The sequence below is a fragment of the Equus quagga genome, unplaced genomic scaffold, assembly GCF_021613505.1.
Source record: "Equus quagga isolate Etosha38 unplaced genomic scaffold, UCLA_HA_Equagga_1.0 153_RagTag, whole genome shotgun sequence".
Taxonomy (NCBI): domain Eukaryota; kingdom Metazoa; phylum Chordata; class Mammalia; order Perissodactyla; family Equidae; genus Equus; species Equus quagga.
In genome coordinates, this window is record NW_025796915.1 from 7,810,215 (window position 1) to 7,836,846 (window position 26,632).

At 52.6% G+C, this 26,632-nt stretch overlaps 1 protein-coding gene across 2 annotated transcripts in view; it reads left to right on the forward strand.

Annotated features, from left to right (window-relative positions):
* The window catches only part of LOC124233133 (integrin alpha-11), a 116,705-nt gene that overhangs the window by 53,873 nt on the left and 36,200 nt on the right, over positions 1-26,632 (forward strand). For both annotated transcript variants that reach the window (XM_046650271.1, XM_046650270.1), the window contains exons 4-10: positions 3,997-4,088; positions 6,668-6,782; positions 9,459-9,586; positions 10,732-10,880; positions 15,909-16,053; positions 16,538-16,703; positions 18,066-18,136. In XM_046650271.1, the coding sequence (XP_046506227.1) occupies positions 3,997-4,088; positions 6,668-6,782; positions 9,459-9,586; positions 10,732-10,880; positions 15,909-16,053; positions 16,538-16,703; positions 18,066-18,136 (866 nt within the window). The remainder of the gene's footprint in view (positions 1-3,996; positions 4,089-6,667; positions 6,783-9,458; positions 9,587-10,731; positions 10,881-15,908; positions 16,054-16,537; positions 16,704-18,065; positions 18,137-26,632) is intronic.

The window sequence follows — 26,632 nt, forward strand, 5'->3', positions numbered from 1 at the left end:
AACTGAGGTCAGAGAGAGAAAGCGACTTGCCCATAGTCACACAGCTTGTCAGGGGCCGGCTAGGATTCAAACCCAGGCCTCCAGTGTCCCAGGCCACTGCTTTCTGACCTATCCACTGCCCCTCAACTCAAGGTTTCCTCTCCCAGCAGGAGAAAAACACTGTCTGTCTTCTTTCTGATTTTGAAATAACAACAATAGCGAAAATTCATCCATTTCATATAATGTGCACCGTGTGCCAGGCGCTGGTTTTTTAGGTATTTTGACTCATTTAATCCTCGCAACAACCATATGAGATTCGAGCACTTAACAAAGGAGGGAATGCCAGCCTGCGGAGGTGAGGGGACCTGCCGGGGTGGCCCAGCTCATAAGCAGCGAGGGGGGGATGCCAGTGCAGGCAATCCACAACCGCCCTTAACCACCACACATGCTGCCTTTCTGAAACCGGGGCTTCGTTCCTCTCTGGAGAGCCTTCAGGCCCAGGGGAGATGCCGTGAGCTGCCTCACGCCCTCCAAGCCCTCGTAAAACCTGTGTGTGTGTGCACACGCATGCATCCACGAACACACACACACTTGCGCCTGGGCCATCGCCTTGATTTCAGAAGAAGGAGAAGTTCCATTTGGGCTGAGAAGCCACACTCCCAGGCCTTGCCCTGGAGGACTGGCCGCCCCTCCCCCAGGAGGGGAGCCTCTGCCCTAGAGCAGCATCGTGGGGCTCCCTGGGGAGGTGGGGACGGGAAGCGGGGGCCTGGTGGGGGACCTGGTGGGGGACATGGCAGAGCTTCAAGAGATAAGATGGACGAAAAGGCCCACATCAAAGAGAATGCCCGAAGACTCAGATACCCGGGCCAGCTGTCCCGTCACGTGGTCCGGGATGCTCCCGCTGTCCACAGCTGCGTCAGTGCCACGGATGGGAAGTTCAGACCCCAGCTGGGGCCCAGACTCCAGTGAGGAAACAGTCTAGGGGAGGCGGGAGCCTGGCCAGCGGCTCAAGAATCCCAGTCATCCCCACCCTGAGAATGCAGGCTTCTGAAACAGGCCAAGCTGCGTTCTCCTTCCAGCTGTACAGTTTCTTCATGGTGTGTCCATGGGGAGCTCACATCCCCTCTCTGAACCTCGGTTTGCTCATATGTAAAGAGAGGAGGTCAACTCAAGGACCTCAGGATCCATTCCAGGTCAAATATGTCCCCCAACCTGTGCTGAGCACCCAGTCTATGTCAAGCACTGTGCTAGTTACTGGGGATACAGCAGGGCTGTCTCCACGGGCTCTGCTGGGAGGGGACGGTAAGCAAGTAGACAAATTAGAAAGCAGGGATAAATGCTGTGCCATCAACCGGAGTGCTGTGATAAGAGGAGCTGAGCAGGGGTGGGGTTTCTATCTTAGCAAGGGGGTCAGGGAAGGCCTGTCTGAGCAGGTAACACTTAAGCGAAGGTTTGACAGTGAGAAGGAGTCAGGTGGGGCATTCTAAGCAGTGGGTGAGCAAGTGCAAAGGCCCTGAGGTGGGAATGAGCTTGCTCTGAGGATGGAAAGACGGGCCATGTGGCTGGGGCAGAGGGAGTGAGGCGGGTGGTGGGAGAGGTGGGCTCTGGGCTCAGGGCCTGGGCCCCTGAGAGAAGCTCCTGCTCCAGGTGGGGACACAGAGGAACTGGTCATTTCATTTCCTCTGTTGCTCTGGTTTCCAGTGTGGTCCCGATTTCCCTCCAAAGGAGAGGAGCCCCTGCCATGAAGCTGGCAGACCCTGGGAAACTGCCCTGAACCGGGCAGATACGGGAGGCCGCAGGCGGCAAAGGGAGACAGAGGAGTGCTGGGCAGGAAGCCCCTGTTTTTGGGCAGTGGCTCGGCAGGAAGCCTCTCCGTCATTTTACCCCACGGTGGGAAGCTCGAGGCCGGGAAACCTGAGTCCCAGGTTTTCCAGGCTCTGAGTCACACTGAGTCAAGGATGTTCTTTCCTCTCTCCCCAGGGAAGGCTAAGTGGGTGTCAGTCATTCACACCTCAGTGTGGGAGAGTCCACCGCGGGCACTGTCTTCCCAGCACCTGGATGAAGGCAGGGTTCCACCGAGGGCAGAGGCTGCGGGAAGGGGTGTGATCTGGAAGGCAGGCCTGTGTGCAGACAGGCTTGTGCCCCTGGACCCTCACAGAGACCCGCTGAGAAAGGTGTTAGTGTTCCGGCTCTCAGAGGGGCAGACTGAACCCAGGAGAGGTTAGCGACCGACTGCCCCAAATGCAGGAAGCCAGTACGCCGCGGAGCCGGACTCGAACCTGAGTATGTCTGACTCCGTCTGACTCCAACGCAGGGGTCTTCCCTACCGTGCCCTCTGCTTCCGGGCCCGCACAGTTTCAGTGAGGACTTAGGTCACTGAGACGAGGCAGAAGGAGAGAGGCAGGGTGAGGAGCGGGATGTGCCCCCTACATCAGTGGGGGGCAGCATTCTCCAAGCCGCCGAGGGGCGGAGGTGCCCAGTCAGGGCTCGGAGCTTCCTCTCCAGATTCCTCACTACCATCCCACTGCCGCCGCAGGCCTGCCATCAGACGGGAGAACTCAGGTGGATGTCAGACGGCCTGGGTTCCAGTCCCCCTCTGTCATTTGCCACTCACTGGTCTAGTAGGAGTCCCTGCCTCTCTCTGCCCCTCAATTTTCTCATCTGTAAAATGGAAATGGTGACTCCTGGGCCTCCCAGGACCCAGAGGGGATCCTGGGAGGACACGTGGGGATGGTACTTTTTAAATGATAAGGCACCATAAAAACACCAGGGTTATTACTTTTTTTTCTCTCTGCCTTTTGTGGACAGACAAGACAGAAAGCAATCCCAGTCACTTGCAGCACAGCCTCGAGGGGCTGGGTCTCATAAAGGAGACTCACTCCCAACTGAGGGAACCAAAGGGACAAGCAGCAAACACAGCTGCCCCCGCCCAGCCACGTCCAGTCAGGAGCCTGAAGTCCTGGTCTCTGCGGAGGCCTGTGACCCGAAGGGCAGGCCAGCTCTTCACGCTTCCCATCGCCCACCAAGCAAAATGCAGACCTTTCTTGGTCCAGGCCTCCCAGGTCTTTAGAGATCCCGCCCCTCCCCCAAACAGAGACGTCTAGGTCCTCACACGGCAGGTCAGGACTCGCTCTTGGCTCAATCTAATGCCCAACTCGCTTCCCCTAATCTCTGCCCCACCACGTGGCCATACGGGTGCGAGAACGTGCACACACGCTCGTACACACCACACACGTCTGGGGAATTCAAGCTCCCTTCCTTCCCTTCAGTGGCCTGGCGGAAGGATCTCATAAAACCTTCGCCATGTAACTCTGTTCCATAATTCTAACCTGCCAGACCCTCTCCCTAGACCGTGTTGCTATGATCCTGCCCCTCAGTACCTCTCCTGGCAGCCAACCACAGAATGGCATTCTTGGGCAAGACCTTGAAGCCTCAGGAAGTTCTCATTAAGTTGGCTATTCATTACTTGTGAGAGAGAATCAGCTGTCATGCATCAGTTTGTCAGACAAGCAGAGAGGCGGGCCCTGAGAGAGGAGGGCACGGGGCTGGCAAGTGCTGATGACAGGTTGGCTCGAAGGAAAATGTGGAGGGGACACTGCACAGAGAAGCCAGCCTAGGTGGGGGGCCCTGGTACGTGGGGGGGTGGGACTCAAGGGGAATGCTGGCGTCCAGTCAGATGACTGAAGGAGGGAAAGCTCCAGACTAGGGGATGGAAGGCTCTGTTATGTGTGTACTGTGTGACTCTGGGCAAGTTGCTTGGCCTTTCTGAGACTTGGTTTCCTCATTTCACAAGGTGTTGTGAGGAAGTAACGAGACCGTGTCTGGCAAGGGCTTCGTAAACTGTGAAGGGCTGCACTAATGCACGGGTGAGGGAGGGGCCCAGAGGGCTGGGAGAATCAGGAGGACTCTGCCTGGTACCCGCCCTGCCACAGGCCCTTCTGGTAGCCGGCGGCAGCAGGCTCTGGGCCGAGGGCAGTCCGGAGGGGCTGTAGGCTGAGCTTGTCCCTCCCACCCCAGGAAGGGTTACCCTGTCCAACGTGTCTGAGCGGAAGGACAACATGCGCCTCGGCCTGAGCCTGGCCACCAACCCCAAGGACAACAGCTTCTTGGTAAGAGCCACCCCCCACCCTGTCTGAGCCTCAGCCCTTCCTGCCCCACGCACCCTCTGCTTGAGGCTGGGAGAGGCACAGGGTGACGGAGCATGTCCCTACACACACACCCACCCTCCACCCTCCACGCTGCCTGTCCACACACGCTCCAGGCAGCAGCTCCTCCGCCAGCTCCCTGTCTGTGCTCTTCTGCCTGCTGTGCCCTAAATTTTTGAGGGGAGACAGTCCAGACAGCCAGAAAGATTGAGCCGTTTGGTATGAATACCTCCAGGGTGAGGGGGGCAGACAGCATGAAAGGACCAGGAATAAATAAAGATAGCCGACAATTCGATGGGGGGCCTCGCCCTTCCTTTAGGGAGACAAATTTCTAAAGCAGAGGTCGAACCACTGCTCCAGGTTTGATCAAAGAAAAAAGACACACCACACCCCCTGAAGAGACTTTGAAAGGAAGCCATAAATGAGTGAACACAGGTTTGCGACAACCGAGGAAAGAGTAGGGTAACGGGTCACCCGGACTGCGTGGGATTAGATGGAAGGTGTCCCAGAGGAGGTCTCTGTTTTGTTTTTAAAGAAGAGACAGGTCTTAGCAATGAAGAAAGAGGAGGGAGTATTTGGGCTGAGGTGGGAGAGACATTCATTCATTTAGACAACAATTTTTGGGAGCACTCACAATGTACTGTGCCCACTGCCGGGCACCAGGGAGTCAGGAGTCAGAGCTCCTCCCCCAGGAGCTGACATCCTGATTAGGGGAGTAACAGTAAGCGAGTGAGTGATGTCAACATGACGTCAGGACAGAAGGGCAGCAGGGGCCGAGCAGGAGCTCTCTGAACCCCGCCCAGGCTTTGCGCACAGCAGGCGAGTGAGTGCTGGTGACAGCCGGCGTGATGGATCTGCAGGGCCTGCTCCTCCCCGCCATGTGGGAGTGGCCCCCCATGAGTTTGGGGGATGCTAGGGGTTCAAAACAGGATCCTTCTGGAGCTGATAGCTCCTAGAAACAGCTGCGAGAGAGGATTTCAGAGAAAAATTACCCTAGAAAGCCCACTAAAATGCACCACTTGTTTTAAGATGGGAGGGCTGTGTTACTCTTGGCTCTTGTCCGTCAGTCCATTTCTGTCTACAGACGAGACATCTAGGGTGTGAAGCGCCAGACACCCTGGCAATGAGATGACTTGGATGCTCTGGGACTTGAGCAGAATGTAGTGGCTCTGCCAGGGAAAGTCCTGAGTGCCTCGATGTGTGGTCAGCCCATAGCCGTCCATCCTCCCCAACCAAGGCAAACAGGACCCCTGGCCCTGTGCACACACATGCCTGTCAGGAGCCTGTTGCTACTCCCCCTTCCCTCTGAGGCTCCTTGTTGCGTTCCTACTAATTTGATTTCACCCACTTTACAAAGTGGGATGAAGGCCCAAGAGGGATGGTGTGACATACCCTCTGGGGTCTATGTGGGTAGTTTAAGTCCCTGGTTTATAAATAGCAACTTTTTTTAAACTCATTTGCCCATCCGTTTATTCATTCACTCATCAATCCATCCCCCAATAAATGATCCTTCCCTCTATTCATCCATCCATCCATCCCTTAATTCATTCACCCATTCATCAATATATCGATCCACCCCCTCATCCTCCCATCTAATCATCCATCCTTCCATCCATCCCTTCCTACCTCCATTCATCATCCATCCAGCCACCCATCCATCCATCCATCATCTTTCTATCCACCCATCCACCGATCCACCCATCATCCATCCATCTACCCATCCACCCAACCATCCATTATCCATCATTCACCTTTCCATTCTTTATTCTCCCTCTACTTCCAAAAATAATTTACTGCAGCTTCAACAAAGGACACAGATAAAATAAAATCTTTAAAATCTGAGTATAAAAAAAGACAGCTAATTAAAGAAAGGTATTGGCAATAGAATAATTATTCTTCCAAACCAAAGAAAATTACAACACAAAATTTAGTCCTGAGTTTCCTGGCAGCAGGACAAAAATGGAGACATGGAGCTGGGCTTTCATTTTTAATAACCCTGACTCTGAGAGGAACTCTTCACTCAGTCTTTAAATGAGGAGTTGATATCAATGTTTTTGGTAGCAGAGAAAGAGCAGAGGTGTTCTTTTTTCTTTCTCTAACAAGAGCCATGGCATGTTGTTGGGACCCAGTCCTAGAAATATCCCAGTAAGGACCTTCAGTGACCTGTTCAGACAGAGGGGCTATTCTAGTTACCTTGAAAGGTCCACTCCCCTGGATGAAAAGGCTTTCCCAGATCCTGTGTGGGGGGTGGGGTGGGCAGACTGAGTGAAGGAGAGTCACAACCCTAGAAGATAGGATAGAAGATGGCACCATTGAAAATAGAACAAAGGACTCTAAGATTAGTTTTTCCCCATTCCACCTGAAACCAAGGGAACTGGTACACCTTGTAGCAAAAGGGAATTCAGTTAGACTCAAAGAAGACCCTCTAAACCCTGGGTGTTTGTCTTGGGTCTTGGAGGTTGGGTCTGGACTGAAGGCTGTTGGGCCTGGACGCACCCTGAGGCCCCCCACTGACTGGGGGTCTGACTGTGCTTCCTTTACAGGCCTGCAGCCCCCTCTGGTCTCACGAGTGTGGGAGCTCCTACTACACCACAGGGATGTGTTCACGAGTCAACTCCAACTTCAGGTTCTCTAAGACAGTGGCCCCAGCTCTCCAAAGTAAGTGGCTTCTAATCTGCAGACTCAGGCTGAGCGGCCAGCAGTCTGTGGGAGGCTCGGGGCTCTGATCCCCGCTGTCCTGCAGCTACAAGGCAGCACTTAGACTCTCACCCCGCCCTGCTCCGGCTCTCTGGGTAACCTGGGACCACTCGCTTCACGTCTCAGGGCCTCTGTGGCCCACCCTCCCACACGGAGTGATGGTGGGGGAGAAATGAGCTGAGGTTAGGAAGACAATCCTGGCAGACAGCGAGGCTCACTGCAAACACACCTGAGTGGGGAAGAACTTGCTGGGCCACCATGTATATCAGGCAAGCTGTGCACTGCACAGGGGACGTCGTTCGATTAGACTATGGTGTGAATGGTGCCCCCTAATGTTATGCCTTGCTGTTGTCTGTGGATAGGGGGCCAGTGAGAACAGAAATATCCCTGGTAATAGACCCATCAAACCCGTGTTCCTGGACATCAGGAAGCTCTGCCCAGCTTGCCAGGAACTTCACGGAACACAAAACCTCCCACGCACTCCCCACCTGCCAAGAAAATCTGGGGAAATGATGCTGAAACCTTGTCTCCCTCGAGCCCAGGCTGCTTGGCTCCGAGCCTCACTATTTCCTCTGGGCTGAATACCATCACCCAAGCAGCTGCTGCCCGTTTGATTGAGGGTGAGAGGATTAGCACTCCAGCTAGCCCGCACCTCCCTCCAAACAGCAGGGCCCAGTCCGAGATGGAAAGATGGTACCTGAGTTGGGGGAGGAAGCATCAGTCCAGCAGGGGCTCGAAAGTGGTCCTCTTATTGCAATGAGGAGGTGTGGAGTTTATTCACACAAAATGGCAGAGAGAAGGACAGTGCTGGGGCTCAGGAAGAGGCTCAAGGTGAGTCGCCCCACGCCCAGGGCTGCTCTTTCCTCTGGGCCAGGGTGTGACCCTCCCAGCCACCCAGAACCGCCTGTGGGGGAGGCTTCCTCCCCTGACTGACCAGCAGCAGTGCCCAGGAGCTTACTGGACACAGATTCCAGGGCACTCCCCGTGGAGGTTCTAATGCAACAGGTCTGGGATATGCCCCGGGGTGTCTGTGTGTGTGTGTGTGTGTGTGTGTGTGTTTCAGTGGGGTGTTCACCCATGTTTAGGAACCACAGACCTAAAGCAAAATTCTTCCCGACATGTCTTAAAAAGAAAACTTTGAAGTTGTAAGGAAGAAATCAGCAATAATAAGTGCATTCCAGTAATAAAACTGTCTTAAAAATAAAAGAAACCTGGTCCCTACCACTAGATTGGAAATTCCTCCCAATCAAGAAGTTTCTGTCTTGGTCACCCCACGTGGCGCTCCGGCATGTGGCAGGTGCTCCGTCCTCAAGTGTGGAGCTGAACCACACTGGAACAGGACAAAGCTATCAGGCACGGTCAGCCCGGACATGTCAGGGTGTCACATGCTGCACAGAGCATGCAGCTGGGATAAGACTATCTATGCAACTTCTGTGAAAGCAGAGGTGACTCTGAGCATCGAATCACCCAAACACTTCTAAATGCTGCCCCAGACACAAGGCCTGCGACGGGCACCTGGGCTCAAAGCCACCCCCCTTCCTCTCTCTAGTGAGCATGGGCTGCAGCGTCTGCACCTTCCCGATGCAGGACTTCCTGGAACAGATCACACACAACAGGCTCCGGCCTTATTGCTGCAAAGTAGATTTTCTAGCAGTGCGAAAATCCTCTAGTAAACATAAGCAGATGCCCAAACTTTCAATATAATGTAATATAATATAAATCATAGCATATTTCAAAGTAACCCCAACTGTTCACAAACAGAAATAAATTACTTAGATTTTAAAAGAAGTTTCTTACATTTCTTATAGTACCGATGTTTCATTAGTTTTCTCTGAAAAAATTTCTCTGAAAAATTGATTTTTATTATGCGTTTTAATTACATATTAATGTTATAAGAATATAGAGAAAGCTTTATGTTCAGAGCAGAAATAAAAGCATGAGAGCTCGACCTGAGTCTGTCATTGCCGCATTGACAAAGTGGTTTGCTTAAAAAAGTAAAAATAGGATCAGCTAAGATTTCTGGAGCACTGGCTTGGTGCTCCGCCCTGTGGAAGCATCACCCCATTGATTCCTCCTGACAACCCTCTGCTATCATTATGCCTGTTCTAGAGAAGAGAAAACTGGGGCTGAGAGGTCCAGTGACTTGCCCAAGGTCAAAGCCAGGAGTCAAACATCATGACTCCAGGCTCCATATTCCTAGCCGTTACACCATACTGCCCCCTTAAAAAGTGAAACCCCTCCATTTGGACTGAAAGTCGTTAAGTCCAGCCTGCCCGTTTCAGTAAAACAAATTATAAAGAGATGCCAATGTGAGCAGTGTTGGCTGCCTCAGAGACACTGACCAGCTGCCCGTGGTCAGTCCGTGATGAGAGCCGAGCGGGTCAGGCTTCATCTCAGCTTTGTTTGCATGGCCAGCACAGAGAGGTGGAGCAGAGCCAGGAATTCTTGGGCTCGTCATTCACGTTGCCCAAATAAATGTCCAGCCCAAGGATGGCTCCCCAGCCCAGGGAAGTACACACATGTAATTATATACATATAACAGAGTCCTTCTATTGTCCTTTGGACAATGAACCGGAGAATCAGAGACTTGCAGACACTGGGCCCTGGGGTAGCTGTGACCATGTCCCCACTTCCCAGGGTGCCAGACCTACATGGACATCGTCATTGTTCTGGATGGTTCCAACAGCATCTACCCCTGGGTAGAGGTTCAGCACTTCCTCATCAACATCCTGAAAAAGTTTTACATCGGCCCTGGGCAGATCCAGGTGAGCATCTCTGGGACTCTTTCCTCCTCCAAGCATGGCCCCCCTAACCCATGGTAGATACTGCCCTGGGATGTGGGGGAGCATCTTTGCATGCACTAAGAAAGTGTAGGTGGAAGGGCCAGCACCAGGGCTCTGTAGCCCAGGACACTCATCTCTGCTGGGCACATGGAGGGACAATTTGGGGGATGCCTCACCTCGAGGGTCAAACATTGTCTTCTGGGATAGATGCTACCTATTAAGAGAAAGTTTGACCAACTAGAGAGTGAGAAGGAAGGCAGGAAAGATTGAGTAGGTGCTAGAATCCTGCTGAGCGGGGCACAGGGGAGAATTAGACACACTGATCTTGGAGAGAAGACTGGGAAGAGGGTCGTAGCCGCCAGCACATATTTGAAACGCTGCCTGGCTGGAGAGAAGGTAGATTTATTCCCTGTTGTTTTGGCAGGCCAAATGAGGACCAATGATTAGAAGTTACAAGGTGGCAGATTGTAAATCAATCTGAGCAATTATTTTGTAACAATTAGGGCTGGTAAAAAGGGAGTGGGCTTTCGTGAAGCGGTGGACTTCCCCAGCCTTGGAAGACCATCTTTTAAGGTATTGTGGGTGAAAGTCCAGCATTAGAAAGGCACCAAATAACCTCTGTGGGCCCATCCAACAGTCACATTTTATCATTCTAGTTCTACTGTAGGTCTTTAAGGTTTTTTGTTTCTTTCAAGGCTATTAACATTGTCGATATTTTATCAGCCTTGGGGATAAAAGAACTTCTTCTCTTCCAAGTTTTAAGGAACCTCAGTTCCAGAGTTTGGTGAACAATGTCATGCCCCTCCCCCAAGCCATTCCTAATATTTTAGACTTCAATTCTATGCTCAGCTTTTGTCTTTTTAAGTAACAAACATAATCTCTCGGGCCTTTCTTTAAATCACAGTCTCCTGTCTTGATAAGTGCCTCCCACGCGTCTCACCAAGCCGTCCATTGTTCCCAGAGCTTTCAGAACCTGCTGCCCTCAGCCTAGCTGCTCTCCCTCGGGAGGTCCTGAGCCTTCCTCGCTCCTGAACTGTCCTAGACAGTGATGCCTCAGGGAGCCTGGCCACCGCAGGTCTCAGTGTCGGGGGTCGAGATGTTCTGTCGCCTTCTCCTCTAACTTGCAGGTTGGAGTTGTTCAGTACGGAGAAGACGTGGTACATGAATTTCACCTCAATGACTACAGGTCCGTAAAAGATGTAGTGGAAGCGGCCAGCCACATTGAGCAGAGAGGAGGAACAGAGACCCGCACAGCATTCGGCATCGAATTTGCTCGGTAAAAAAAAAATTAAATTTTCTAAATCTGATACCGTTCTAGATATATATTGCCGTGTAACAAACCCCCACCAAATTTAGTACCTTGAGACAATAATTTACTAATGCCTGAAAGTTCTGAGAATTGGTTGGGCTCAGCTGGTCAGTTCTCTCTTGGGTTCTCTCATGTGGCTGAAATCTGGTGTCGGCTAGGGCTGTTGTCATCTGAGGATCTGACTGGACTGGACATCCAAAATGACACACTCATGTGGCCAGCAATTGATGCTGGTTGTTGACTGACAGCTCACCTGGGGCTGACCACAGGTGGCCATGTGGCTTGGTTTTCTCACGTCATGGCAGCTGGACTCTGAGAGCGAGCTTTCCAAGAGACCCATGCGGGAACTCCAAGACTGCCTATGACCTAGCCCCAAAAGTCCCAGAAAAAACTTCTACCATATTGTATTGATCGAACAAGTCACTATGGCCAGCCCAGATTCAAGGGGAAGAGAATCTGATTCTGCCTCTAGATGGAGGAACGGCAATGTCACATTGCGGAAGAGCATTTGGGATGGGAGATATCATTACAGCCAACTTCGGAAAATACATCCTGCCACAGAGACCCTATAAAAAGTGTAGGTTCTTTGATGGCAGAATCTTCCTGTGGAGAGTTGTCATCAATGAAGTGTGAAGAACACAGTTAAATCTAATCTCTGAGATCATAGAGTAATGAGGCTGGTTCCTTAAAAGTCACCCCAAAACTCACTCATGATGACAGTGAATGCTGTCTCTAGTCGTTGTCCACACAGACAGCTACGTGCTTATTCCAGTAATGTGGCCACTGCTCAGAATGCTGTGTTCATCCCCTCTGAAATCAGTGAGTGATTTTATTTTTTTATTTTTTCTCCCCAAAGCCCCAGTGCATGGTTGTGTATCCCAGTTGTAAGTTATTCTAGCTCTCCTACGTGGGACGCCTCCGCAGCACGGCTTGATGAGTGGTGTGTAGGTCTGCACCCAGGATCTGAACCAGCGAACCCCGGACCACCAAAGCAGAGCATGCAAACTTAACCACTCTGCCACGGGGCCAGCCCCTCAGTGAGCACTTTTTTGCTGAGGCCGGAACTCCTGTGATGACTACATCCAGGGCATTTAGATTTTAGATGTATAAATTTTACACCTGTGAATATGAGTTCCGTTGTGTTCATTGAGACCACAGTCCCATAACCTTATAATCCCACCTCACACGGGGTTAGTCAATGTGTTTAACAGGATTCCACAGTGTAAGAGCGATTTAGTAGTAACATGACTTTACGTGGTGAAAAGATTGTTTTTTCCCATCTCACAGCTCTTTCTAAGTTACTGCTCCACTAACCTATTCTGTTTGCTGATAAAACCTCCTCACGCCTTTTTCCTAAATGAGCCTTCCTCCTTGTAAGGATGGCTCTTACTCATCCTCACGAGAAACAGGCCACTTTGCTGTTTTGTCATCATTGGGGTGAGCCCCTGAGCCCCCCGGCAGGCCCTCGTGAAATGGCTGGGGCAACAGCGGGAAGCTAGTGCCCACTGAGCTATCACTTCCTCAGTGGGGAGCCAACTGACTCAGCAGGGCTCATTCCGCAGCCCACCCACCCCAGGTCAGTTACAAGTGTGTGACTCCCCAGGCAGTGTGAACATCCGGGCCTCACGGGCACCACTGGGGTGTGCATCTGCACCTCAAGTGAAGTTGAAACCTCTCTTCCCGGCCTGCCACGCTTGGGTCCCAAATTACAACCGGTGCTCTTTAAAGTGAAAGCTTTTCTCCCCTCACTAAGCTATTCGTAATGCTTTTTTTTTCTGTGCACCTACTAAAGTAACAAAGATCCAGGCCATGGATTTGACGGGTTACAAAGACAGTAACCTGTGCCCCCACCCCATAGGGGAGCTCTGATAAGCATCAGCCTAATTCAGTAAGGATGAGAGAGAGAAGGCTCCAAGGGAGGGGCCGGGGAGGACTGCCAAGACAGGGTGGCATTTGACCTGTCCTGCGAAGACCCCAGGAGTCCAGCAGGGAGAGGCAGAGAGAAGACATTCACAGAAGACCTTCTGCCCTGGTAAGGGCCAAGGAAGGGGGACGTCGAGGGACATTTACATTCATGCTCTGGCCGTGGCCTGGGGTTCGTGTTAGGGTCAGTGTGCCAGGCAGCTGCAAAGATGGCTTGGATCCAGACTATGAGGCTGATAATGTTGTAGCTAAGACAAGCGTGAGTGGCCACTGAAGGTTCTTGGGGATGAGAGTGTTATCACGAGATGTGCACATGAAGCCATGTATGGCTTGGGGGGTTAGGGGGTGCAGGGACAATGGTGTGATTCATCTTAGTTTACTCAACACTTTTTATTGAGCACCTACTACGTGCCTCACACATGAACAAAACAGATAAATGTCCTGCCCTCAAGGGCTGACAACCTAGAGGGTGAGGCAGACAATAAGCAAATAAACAACGTAGATGCTAGAAGGAGATAAAAAGCTATGGCGGGAGCCAGCCCGGTGGCGTAGTGGTTAAGTTCACGCATTCCGCTTCAGTGGCCCAGGGTTTTCAGGTTTGGATCCTTGGCATGGTTCTACACACCACTCATCAAACCATGCTGAGGTGGTGTTCCACATACAAAATAGAGGAAGATTGGCACAGATGTTAGCTCAGGGCAACTCCTCCTCAGCAAAAAAAAAAAAAAAAAAAAAAAAAAGCTATGGGGTGAAAATTGAGCATAGTAAAGGCACTCAAGTGGATTGAAGAGGGCAGGTATTTCCTCAGTATTAGAGTGGTCAGGGAAGTTTGCACCGAGAGCTTGCGTTTGAGTGGAGTGTTGAAGGAGGTGAGGAATTTGGCCAAGCAGGTCCTGCCTTCCAGGGAGGGGCACAGCTCATATGAAGGCCCTAAGACAGGAGCGTGCCTGGTGGTTCCAGGATCAGTGAGGAATCCAGAGAAGTTTGGTGTGCGTGGAGGGGAGTGAGCAGGAGGAGGGGCGCAGAGGGATAACGGGGTCACATCACAAAGGGTCTGGTGGGCCATTGTCAGGACCTGAGAGAAATGGGAGCCAGTGCAGGTTTTGAGCAGCAAGAAGCCATGATGTGACCTAACTTCTCACAGGATCACTCTGGCTTCCACGTTCACAGAAGCTGCTGTGAGTTTAACGCTCTCACTGCTCTCAAGGAACTTACAATCTGTTTACGTAGGAACACATCCAAGTCTTTCACGCAATACAAAATCAGACTTCAAATCTAATGATTCATGCCAGTGTTTACCCCGCTGCAGATTCGTGCAGATATTCACACTATTCCACTATTTGGAAATATGATCCTGAAATTTTTCCTGGCTCCATATATAATAAAACCTATTTTTTCTCTGCCATATTTTTTGCATGGAGTTTTGTTCCTTGGCCCTCCAATGAGGTCATGGAAGCATCTGGAATCTCCTCTGAGGGACTAGCTGAGTTCTCCCTCCACAGGTCCGGCTTCAGCCCAAAATCTGCTCTAGTCGTGTCAAGTGTGCCTTTGCCCCTCTTCAACCCACAGTTCGTACTGAAAGTAGAGAGTTTTTTAAAGTCAGCATATCCGATATAGCACAGAACTGCTGAGAGAGTGGCAGCTGGTCTGTTTCTCCTAGGTGGTAGCTCGAAGATGCCCTGAACTAGCATATTCCAAGTTTTGTGAATTCCTCAACATCTAAGTCATGCCCGTGAGCTCATCAGCTGAGACACCTTGGTTCCCCACGCCTTGGGGCCCGGAAACGGGCTTTAACTTGGCACTGGAGAGTTAGATCTGTGGGTCAGACCCGGGAGAAATCGCTGCAGGGTTTAAGGGTAACATTTATTTTTAGATCCTTACTGAGAAATGCTACCTGCTGGGCCAGACTCTTGGGCCATATCATGTCTGTCCTTCTTAGAACCTCACAGTCTAAGGGAGGGTTGGCTGCAGAGGCACCAAGAGCCAACGACGGCTCGAGAGCAGTTTTGCACGCTTCATAGGTTGCCAGCTGCACGAGCCTCTCCATAGCGTCAAGGGCCAGCGTGCCAGCCTCTGGTCCCCTGGCTGGATTGTACAACAGGCAGGCCAAGCCCCTGCTCTGGGCACTGAAAACAAAAAGCAAGAAAGAGGAATATTTGTCACAGAATTTGATATTTAATAGTTCCCAAAATAAAACGAAAGCAGTCCTCGTGGGAAAAATCAGAACTTTGTCAGGCTTCACCCCATGCGTTTTTTGGATTAGTGTGGTTTGAATTACTCTGGCACATCAACTTTTCAGTACTTGGGGAAGTGGTTCCCAACTCTGATGTTCATTAGAACTTTTGAAAAATACTGATGCCCCGGCCACACCCCTGAGATTCTGATTTCGTGAGTCCAGGTAGGGCCTGGACATCATTTTTTTTTAACTCCCCAAGAGATTCTCCTGTGCAGCTGGGTGTTTGAACTGATGACTTAGGTGTTCTAAAGATCTCCATCTGACCCTGAGCCCTCCCCACTCTACCCTGTCCCCTCCACTTGCCCCAAACAGCAAGGAGAGGACCCTAGAGGGGCTTTTTTTTTTTTTTTTTTTTTTTTAAATATGGCCATTTTTTTTTTTTTTAAAGATTTTTATTTTATTTTTTCTCCCCAAAGCCCCCCAGTACACAGTTGTATATTCTTCGTTGTGGGTCCTTGTAGTTGTGGCATGTGGGACGCTGCCTCAGCGTGGTTTGATAAGCAGTGCCATGTCCGCGCCCAGGATTCGAACTGACGAAACACTGGGCCGCCTGCAGCGGAGCGCGCGAACTTAACCACTCGGCCACGGGGCCAGCCCCTAGAGGGGCTTTTTAAAGTCACTTTTTAAAGACAAACAGACACAAGACCATCTGAGCAGCTGGCGAATGATAGTCTGCGCATCTCCATGCAGCTGCTGCTTTGGTTTGAGGTCTCCGCTCCTGTGGGTTCCCCGGGGGACTCGACCCTGGCTTCTGTGGCTGCCCCTCTGGAGGAGCGCCGGGGGCTGCCCCACAGCCATCTCCTGCTTGTGATCCTTCCCTTGTGCTCGGGTTCCAGCTCAGAGGCTTTCCAGAAGGGCGGAAGGAAAGGGGCCAAGAAGGTAATGATTGTCATCACAGATGGGGAGTCCCACGACAGCCCGGACCTGGAGAAGGTGATCCAGCAAAGCGAGAGGGACAACGTGACCAGATATGCTGTGGCCGTGAGTCCGCCCGTCCTGCCCCCTGCTCCTGCCCAAGGGCTGCCGGCTGCCTTCTAGAGGCTTTGCCATCAAACCCCTGGGGTTTCTGGGGAATGAGCAGCTACCCAGGCCCTCAAAGGGGCCTCTCCTTTTTTCATCCTCTGCTAAAGAGCAAGTCAAACATCTTCTTTCCACACTGCCCGGGCCTGTCCACAACAGTTGTGGGGTTTTTTTGTCTCCATTGCCAGGGAGGTTCTGCAACCTCAGAAAACTAGAAAACACCCCCACGCGCCTCCCACCTCCAGAACCCCATCTCAGAACAGGGCCTGGGTCTGGCCCTTACAAGAGACTTTTTCAAAATGCAAATGGCACTTTAGCTTATGCTCATGACTACCAGAGTAGTGGCTCCAGCTGGCCCTGGGTCCGCAGGGTCAGGGGTCATGGGCGTGCATGGAGGTCTGTGCCATGTCCTGGTTTGTCGCCCCTGCCCCCTGTTCCCTGGCAGGTCCTGGGCTACTACAACCGCAGGGGGATCAATCCAGAAACTTTCCTAAATGAAATCAAATACATCGCCAGTGACCCAGATGACAAGCACTTCTTCAACGTCACCGACGAGGCGGCCCTGAAGGACATTGTCGATGCCCTGGGGGACCGGATCTTCAGCTTGGAAGGTGCGTGATCCATCCCGAGAGAGGTCCATGCTCCTGGGCTCCCATCAGATGAAGCCCAGGGAGCGAAATCCAGCCCCACAGAGGGGACTGGGTTCACAGGGGCCTCCCTCACCATCAGTGCCTACCCCTGCGTGTCACCGTGCTGGCCGCCAGCCTGCGCGCTTTCTGAACAGCCCCGGAAGGTGGTTTTGCTGATAGTCTCCTCTTTACCATTGAGAAAACTGAAGCGCGAAGGGGCTGAGTGCCTTGCCTAAGCTCCCACAGCTTGGGAAGGAGTTGGGGTTTGAATGAGGGCTGCCAGATTTAGCAAATATAAAATACAATGTTTGTGGCAAACTTATACTAAAAAAGTATTTGTTGTTTGTCTGGCATTCACATTTACTGAGCGTCCTGTGTTTTATCTGGCAGCTCTAGTTTGCACCCGGCTGAGCCTGACTCCTTAGCCGGAAACACTTGACCCCTGAGCCCCACTGCCTCCCATCCAGAAGCACCTTCTGCAGGGCCCCGTCGGGTGGCCCCTCTCCTTGCGGTTTAATCTCCAGCTCTGAGCTGCACACACCTCACTGGCATCACGTGTTGCTCTAGCAGGCCCTTCCCCTCCTGGGCTTTGCCACGTGGGACGACTGTGGAAAAAGACAGAGGCGGTGTCCAAAGCCTGAGCAGTCTGCAGCACATCAGAATGACAAGCTACAGACACAGAAAAAGAGACAAAAACACCCTCATAAACCAGGCTAAAGGAATAGAAAGTATGGACCTGAGTTTTGACACTCACAGTAGAACTTAAATATCCAAATCACTGTATTTCTCCTCAAAACAGTCGCCTTGGGTGACGAGAACCTTGGTTCCAGTGATGTGCTCGGAGAGGCCCTCTGTGGGGGGGCCTTCAGCACACATGGGATTTCTCATGCAAATCGGTGGTGGTGACAAGTCCCCCTCCTGAGGGCCAGTTTGATGTTTGAGACCATCCAGAGGCATCTGGAACCAAATCTGGTGAAGAATAGGAATGAACAGAGTGGGGAATTCCAGTTCTTGCCAAAAATGTAGACTACTTCTTTCCACGCACCTTTCCTGGTCTTTCCCCTATTTGACAGTCTTATTGTACAGGATACCCGCCCTGTAACAGAAGCTGTCCCCAGCCCTTTTCAGCCATGAGCGGCCTACTAATGATAAACCCGCACGGCCACCTGGCTCCTCCCGGTGTAGGGCACCAGCCACGAGGGCAGACGAGGCTGGACCCAGACTTGGGCCCCTGTCACCTCCCTGAAGGGGCCGCTGGGACACAGGTGCTGGGATTGAGCTGCAGCGTGTCTGGCACTCAGCAGTCAGGCGCGGAGCTGACATCCTTCTGTCCCTCTGTTTTAGGCACCAACAAGAACGAAACCTCCTTCGGGCTGGAGATGTCGCAGACCGGCTTTTCCTCGCACGTGGTGGAGGTACGAGGGTGGAGAGCTGCCTCGCACGTGCTCACTCTTGCCAGCCTCTGCCTTGTCATCCCGCCTTACCGGGCCCTCTCCTCCCCCTTCTCTCTTGCTTGAGGTCTCTCCGCCTCCCATCTTCTATGGCTGGAGGAGGGAAGTCAAGGCCTTCAACTTATAATAAGTTGTCTCGGGCGCTTTTGAGCAGAGCATGGGCTACAGATAATAAGCCCACATACCCCCCTGGCGACCTCTCTGTGCAGGGTGCTGATGGAGCGTTTCCCCCCAGGGGCCCTTTCAGGCGCAGAGCCTGAGGCAAACCAATTGCACGCACTCCACTAGCACCCATGCGTGCCTGGGGCAGCCTGTGTGTGCAGGGGGGCGGCGTGTTGTCGACGTTGGGAGGGTGTCCAGATGTTGCAGATGTGCTCCGGCAGATGGCCCTCCTGGGCCCCCTCCCTGTGCGGACTCGGCTTCACATTGCAGGTGGCCAAGGTGGCACATGGCGTCACAGCAACATGTTGTGTCTGGGGCTCTGCGGCATGGGCCCAGAGCCTCAGGCTGCCACTCACCCTGCACTTCACCTGGTTCTGATTCACAAGATGGGACTGAATGCTCACAGGACCGCAGGAGGGGCAGAGCCTTATAAACTGTTTGGGAGGGAAAGCCCTGCCGGGAATCCCACGTGGGGAAAGCCCATCTGTGCCGGTGTCAGCACGTGCCCCGTGGGCATGCTTTGGACAGACAGGTGTCCTAGGTGTTCTGCCTGGGCTGGCACTGTGGGGGAGTACTTCTGCCTCCTAATTTTCCAGAAAAGGCCTTTTAGACCATCCTACTTATACATCACCTTCATTATCCCACTGAATTCTCCCAGCTGCCCTGTGAGGTGGTTAGGGCAGGATTCCTTGTTCCCAGTTTCCAGATAAAGAAACTGAGTCAGGGAAAGGTTGAGTGATCTGCAGAAGTGACATTTGTGAGAGAAATATTAGTCTCCTGCTGTCCCCTACACATTAAACAGCTGCTCCATGAGAGAGTGTGGAATGTAAGGGGTCTGAGTCAGAAATCCCCAACTGGCAGGGAGGGGAGACAGGCACGACATGCAGCAGACAGATGGACGGAAACGTGACTCATGCTCAGCTTTTCCTCTGCTGCATCTGGACCTTCTCATGCCCACTTGAATGCAGCGAGATAGAAATGTAACTGCCCTACAATAGTAACAGTCGTGTCACACGCGCAGAGCACTTTAAATTTTTCCAGGAGATTCCTGCCCCTTATTTCGTGCTCAGCCCTGCAAGGTTGGCAGGCGGTAATCGTTGTCCTGTTTTAGGTGGTCAGACCAGCAAATGTTTTCAGTGCCTTCTCTGTGCTGGATCCCAGGAGAGGCAGGAGGCCTGCCCTCAAGGAGCTCGCAGTCTGAGGGTAAGGAGCCGGGCACGAGGAGAGACGAGGGCATCCATTCACACGAGATAAGGAAGCAAGTCATGCACTGGCCCCGTCTCCTGACTCTGGGGTCAGGGCTGATTAGAAAATGCAACAGGAAACTCAATTTAATTAAATCCAACAAGCAATTGTCAAATGCAACCAAGGTTATTCCAGACCAATGTGACCAGAAATTATTCTTGCCACCAGGAGTCAATTTGCAGACAATCTGGCACAGTGGTCCTCAGCTTTGGGGGTAGGATGAAAGAAATGGTAGACTTCTCGTAGGTAAGAGGGTATAACTTCAGGAGGCCCCCCATCCATGGAGCCCCTGGGAAGACCCCGTGCTCAGTGGGGGAACCACATGCACACATCTAATGCTAATCAAAGCAGCGTGTGCTCAGGGTCCTAGAGAAGACAAGGCCCAGCCTAGGGGAGGGGGCAGACAGGGGAGGGGCTGGCACTTAGGCAGGCCCCTGAGGACAAGGATTTCTGCAGCCACGGGTGGCAGCAGGCAGGACAACAGAAGAAGTGGTGTGCACAACACTGGGGGAAATCTGAGCACACATGGGGGGCCAGCGCTGATGTTGGGGACAGTGAGAGAGAATGAATGTCCCAATCTCTCCTTCGTTCGTCCCACAATCATTTTTTGAGCATCTCCTTGTGTGTCAGGCTCTGTACTGGGCACTAGGGATATATAAATAGATAGAGATCAAGGTTTCCGCTGACAGCAGCTCATGGTCTAGTTAGGGAGAAAGACTCTTAAATGATAAGCTCACTCTGCTGCTTCTAACACTGTGATGTGTGTGCCCGGGAATCGGGGAACCTGAAGGCACGGGGAGGTCAAGATAAGCTGCAGGAATTCAGGGAAATTTGAGCCGAACTCTGAAAATGGCCCAAGCAGCTCAGTGTGTTGAGCAAGATGAATCCGTGCAGGATCAAGTGGTGCCCCAACTGTGAGGGGAGACCGGGAGCTGAGAGCCCCTGCTTGTTATTTAGGTCAAGGTCATGCACTGCCCTATGCAGTTCCTTCCAATATGCCCAGCTCTTTTTCATTTGCCTAATTAGAGAGACCCACATGCCCCTCCCTATCCTGCAGATACAGACCCCAGTTCTTCTAACACCCCCAAGTCTTGTTTTCAAGTGAAAGGCATCTGTAAGTTTTTATCTGATAGGATTTTTAAAGAGATGATGATGTTTGAGTCCGAGACTCTTTAATACTTAAGAAAACAAAAACAAAAAACTTTCCAAATCCAAAGGAATGGGGCAATGATGGTGGGCTGTCTGGCGCTGGGACGGGCCATCGGGTTGCTATTTTAGAGCACGGAAGGTTTTCAACGCCAGCCACTGATGCCATCATAATTGGCCACAGCCGTCCTGTCCCTGGGAGTCCAGCTCCGCGGCTCTGAGGGTCAGTCAGACCTCTCTGGGGGTTGGGGCCCATGGGTCCAGCCTTTCAGCTTTGCCAGAGCAGGTCCTGAGCCCAGTGAGTCCATCTCCTGGGGGACTCCACAGGATGCTCCACAGACGGCCTCAGGCCGCTGCTTCCTGCAAATATGCTGCAGGAGCCATCAGCAGCCCTGGGCCTGTTGAGTTATGTCAGAAGGAAAGGTCTCTGGTCCTAGGGGAGGGACCCAGTAGAATGTTCTCAAATGGCAGAGGAAAGACCCAGCGACTCGTCACCTGGTCTGCTGCCATCTCTCTAGCAAGGAAACTAGCCTTCGAGTTAGGGAGGATAAAAGCAACAAGAGGAAGGAGGGACCAGAGCCCAGGGTAGTAGAGGAGACCCCAAGACATCACCTGGCTACTCAAAGAGCCCAAAGCCTCAGGCCACAGGAAGTGCATCTCAGGCTGATGACCAAAGATCTGAGCCATTGGGGAACCCAGGGAGCTGAAGCCACCCCAGGGAACTCTAGTCTTGACTTGCAAAAAAGGGAAAGAACATTCTGGGAATTACCATCAGGAAGACCAGCTATTTGATCCCTGGTCAAATTCTAGAATGGATTTTTAAGACAATGGTTCCATTAGCATTTGGAAATGGATGCAAAGGTCACTAATAGCTGGAGTGGCTTCTACAAGTGCTGGCTGCCTGCTGAGGTGCTAAACTCCCTGTTGCCTGGGTAATCAAGAAGAAGCTGCATGAATCTGCCAGAAAGCTTGCAGAAGGAACCCATACCTTCCAAAGGGGGTAGACGCTAAGAGTCTATAATCCCCATGGGCCACGAGCGGAAGGTGTGGAAGAAGGAAGAGGACTATAAATAATTGATGCTTGATGCCCGCTGGTGACGGATGGAGCTGCTGGGGAGCTCCTCCTATGGGACTGCTCGGCACAGGAATTCACCCGGACCTCCTACACTGCCGTCCATAAATCTCCCCAACACCAAAAGTTCATAGAAGGAAGCAGTTTTATTAGGGTGAATCTCGTCTATATAAAATCCTTGGTGACTCACCCAAGATGGGAAATCATTTTTCCTTTAACCTGCGCATGATGATCCGGCGGGACCAGCCCTCAGCTGCATTTGAAACAGGCCAAGGTAGGGAAGCCCCCTATTTCCAGCCCAGCTGCGTGCCCTACCCCTGCCTGTCAGCCCGTGCCCTTCCCGCAGGCCCACTGGGGTTGTGGACTGCATAGCTAAGGTTATCAGCTGTTATCTAAGTTTCCCAGCTGTTGAAGGCTTAAAGCTGTAATCTTTCCTAAGAGTTTTGCATTTGAACTACTTTTGCATATTTGATTCAATCAAAAATGAAAGAAACTAATCCATAATGGAGAAATAAGGAGCTGCTACCTAGAGGCTGTAAGCCCCTCTGAGCCCCCATAGTGGACTCAGGCAGTCAGGGCTGTCCACGGCCCCACCCCATGGGGCCAGGACGTGCTAGCCAGGGACTTCTGGCATGCTGTTCTGATTGTCTGCAAGTTGACGCCTGGTGGCAGGATTCATTTCTGTTTCATTGGGGTCCTCCCAAGCCCAAGGCCATGTCCTCCCGCTGTATTCTCGTGCCCAGTGCCGCACTCCTGGGCCTCATTCCCAGGACCTCTGAGGAGAGACACCCAAGCCTCTGATCTGGAATGAGCAGTCAAGTCCAGTGTGCCCCATGCCCCCTAGGCCCCCTCCACGCCACCCAGCCACCGGCTTCCAGCAGTGCGCAAGGGGAGGGTCTCCTCTCCACGGAAAGTTTGAGGGCCCGTTTCCAGTCTTTCCTGCCCAAGCACGCCTACACCTCGCGGCTCTCATCCCTTCTTAGGCTCCACTTTGAGCTTATTGAAAACAAGTCTTCTAATGACAGAATGGAGCAACTAGTTAAAGCATACTCCACCCTCTTCATGATGTGTTTGCCTTAGAAGGGGCTCTTGGGGACAGGGTCTTGCCCCGCTACGGTCTCTCTGAAGATGGACATGCAGCACTAAGGAGCCATTGGGGAGCCTAGGTGTGGAGACGGACTCAGTGCCGTCTCTGTGGTCTCCGTGCGCGCCAGCACGCAGGACCACCAGCGGCCACCTCCACCTGCCTCCACACTCCGGCCTCCCCAATGCCAAGAGCAATTGCTGGCATCTGGTATTCTAATGCCATTACAGCTGGGCAAGGGGAAAGCACTGCCTGGCTGTGTGGCCTCAGACAAATCATTTCACCTCTCTGAACCTCAGTCTTTGAGCAGATGTCTGGAAAATATTTCTGGAATTGAATCTTGAGGCTTGGAACTGGAAGTGTTCATTTTGAGACTTACTACAAACCAAGTAAAGTTTTTTTAAAATCCTTTCCTAATTCCACTCTGCACCCACCCTGCCCCTCAGTTGGTCAGCCCGTCCACTGGGTCCCCAGAATAGAGTGTCCTGTCCTCCATCGGAGCACTTCTCACGGGCTGCCGCATTGACTCATCTGGAGCTCTCGCTCTTCTTTGATGCCCGCCTCCCCGGAAGTGCTTTATGGATGAATTAATGAATGAGAGAAGCTACTGTGTACCCAGTCCTTATTGGCTGCCAAGCAGCACGCTAAGAATTAAAAAGGCTAATTCTCACGACACAACTATTTACATCTAAAGAACCTCTCAGTGAGAGGGAGAGAAACTTGCCCAAGGTCACACAGCTAGAAGCTCTGGAGGTGGGACTGGAACTCAGGAATGCCTGAGTCCAGATTCCTGCTCTGACCGGCAGGCCAGGGCCTCTCACGCTCAGCCCTAGTGACACTCCGGGCTGGAGGATTCTTCGCTGGGGGGCTGTCCTGTGCGCTGCAGGTGTTCAGCAGCATCCCTGAGTTCTACCCACCAGGTGGCACAGCAACCTCAACACCAGCCCCAGCTGTGACAACCAGAACTGTTTCGAGGCATTGCCAAATATGGCCCGGGGGGCTGAACCGCCCACCGTTGAGAACCATGGCCCTAGACTCTGCTGCTTCCCGTGCCGGGGACACAGACTGGTGGGAACACAGAGTTCGGGGGTGTGTGGCCACAAGCCCAGGGAGCATTCGGCTGTGCTGGAAAGGCAAGACTGCTCCAGAAGCCAGGTCAGAGGGCAGCTGGGACCTTAGCTGGCAGGATCTGATGGTGGGTACAGGTCGTCCTCCGGGAAGGCAGGGACTTCGCCTTGGACCTTCTGAGGACAGCCAAGTCTGCATCCTCATTTCTGCACAGAGCACTAGGAAAGTCAGCTTGCACAAGGGTCCGTCTGTGTGAGGCCACCCAGGCACACCCTGGTAATATCCAGTGGGAGCCTGGGGGGCCCCATAGGAAAGGGGGCATAAGTCAGGGAGCCAGGACCAGGTCTGGAGTGGTGCATGCGGCTCTTCCCCGGAATGCCCTGCTGCTTGTCTCCAGCTGGCCTGCATGCCTGGCTCCTTCTGTCCAGGCTTTGGCCCTTTTTATGGCCCTGCCCCTTCCAGATTTTCTCCAAACTCAAAACGTCTGGCTCCCCAAGAAGGGAAAAGCCGGCTAGTGCCCTCAGCCAGCCCACTCCTTGCAGTGCACCCCATCCTCAGTGGGGCTCTCCCTGGCCCCCACAGGCCCCTCTCAGGAAAGGGCCTCCCACTAGAAGCCCAAGCCTGCAGCCGCTGGCAGGACACAGTGGCATAAGATGAGACCTACGAGTGATCACCCGCCCACTGTGCCTAATCCAGAAGCCCGAGTGGAATTCGCAAGCCCCACGTCCGGTGAGTCAGCCTCGGCGCCCCCTCCGCTAGATCCCAGGCACCTGGCCTGGGCCAGCCCTTCTCAGTACCTCACAGAGGCTTCCGGTCATCTGCAAGCCAACAATTCATCTTCAAAGGCCTCTCTGGGAAGCAAGGAAGCCTGGTCTGCAGTTGCAAACTTGAACTTAGCAGGCGGAGAGAGGGAGGAAATGAAGAGAGAGAGAGGAAAGCCCAAACGTCGCACTCCTCCTAGAGAGGGGCTCAGATGGAAAATCTGTAGCAGAATCCAGGAGCTTCTGGGCAGAAGATGGGTATTTTCCCTTCTCCTCTACCCGTCTCCCTGATCAAAGTCCCAGCCCTGCCTCTGACTTGCTGTGTGACCTTGAGCAGGTCCCCTTCCCTCTCTGAACCTCGGATTCTCATTTGTCAAGCGCAGATAATGAACATCTGTCCTACTGGTCTCACACAAATGGGTGACTGGATGAGAAAGTCCGCCAAGAATGGAGGACACCCCAAGTGCGAGGAATGTTGGCGGTGACTGTGTGGGCAGAGTCTTTGAGGCCCTGGCTCCGATCCCGGCCCAGGTGCATTGTCAGGCTCTCCAGGCTGAGGCGCGCACCCAGTGGGAGGGAGAAAGCTGATTAGAAAGTGCGGCATTAGACACAACCAAGCACATCAGACTCTCCCAAGACCAGCTCATTGATAGTCATAAAGACACAGTGTGAACAGTCAGTTCTGCCTCTAGGACATCAGAATTTTAACCCTTTGATAAGCTCAGCTTTACTCTTTAAATTGACACCTTGGAAGTGAGCAAAGGAGGCTTAGGTTCAGGTCCATAATCTCGCCCTCCGCCACCATGAGTGACACTAGCGCCCGGGGCCCTGCCTCTGCGTTTAGGGACAGCTCTGAGGGTCCCGAGGCCACAGTCATGCTCTCTCCTGGCACCGTGGTTTTGGGGGTGAGGGGAGATTGAGTGCCTTGGGCCCCACATGGCAGGGGAACCTCAGATCCCACCAACCAGCCATGCTTAGGGACGCTCAGTGGGAGAGAGGGGACTTCACCAGCCCATGCTTTAACAGTCTGCCCCAGCCCAGCCCGGAGCCCCCACGGTAACCCAGGAAGGCGGCCCTCCCTGCTCTCACCACCCTCCTCGGCCCGGCATCGTCCCTGGTCACTCCTCTTCCTCTTCTAGGTGCTTACTGTTTGTCCGCCTGTGCACACTAGTTATGTGAATTGTCTGGGGGTGTGGAGGGGGACAAGGTGCAGGTACAGCCCAGAGAGTGAGTGACCCGGTCCTTGGAAAATGGCCCTGGAGTCAGTAACATGGAGACTCCCCCTCAGAGAGCCAGAGCTTCCGGTCTTCCTGCCCAAGCATTGCAGCAGCCGCTTACCCTGCAACTAAAGACAAGCCCCTGTCCTCTGGGGGTTGGCTGTCATGGATGTGGCCCTGGCTTATCTGTCCAGCCTCATCTTGAGCCACTCTGCCCCCTCTTACTCAATGCTCCAGCCCCATCAAACAGCTTTCAGTCCCTTGAAACCAAAGGCTCTAAACTCTCTCCAGCCTCAGGGCCTTTGCACAAGCTGTCTCCTGACAGAGAGAGAGAGAGAGAAATTTGCCCAAAGTCACACCAACTCTTCTATTTTCTGACCCTACCCAGCTTTCAGGTGTCTGACTAAGCTTTTCTTGACCCTTATCTTACTCAAAAAGGCCTTTCCTGACCCTCATCTCAATCTAAATTAAACCTTACTATGGTTTTCCCTCATCACATTTATCAGTTTGCAACTGTTATGTTTATTTGCATATCTATTGAGCATTTTTGAGCTCCATGAGGTCAGGGATGATATTCTCAGCACCAAGCAAGTGTCTGGCACAACGTAGGCATTCACTGAATTTTTACTGAAGAAATGAAGACGTAGGATTTATACACAGGGAAGCAACTCAGACACTGCTGGGGAATGTGGAAGGAGGCCAAGG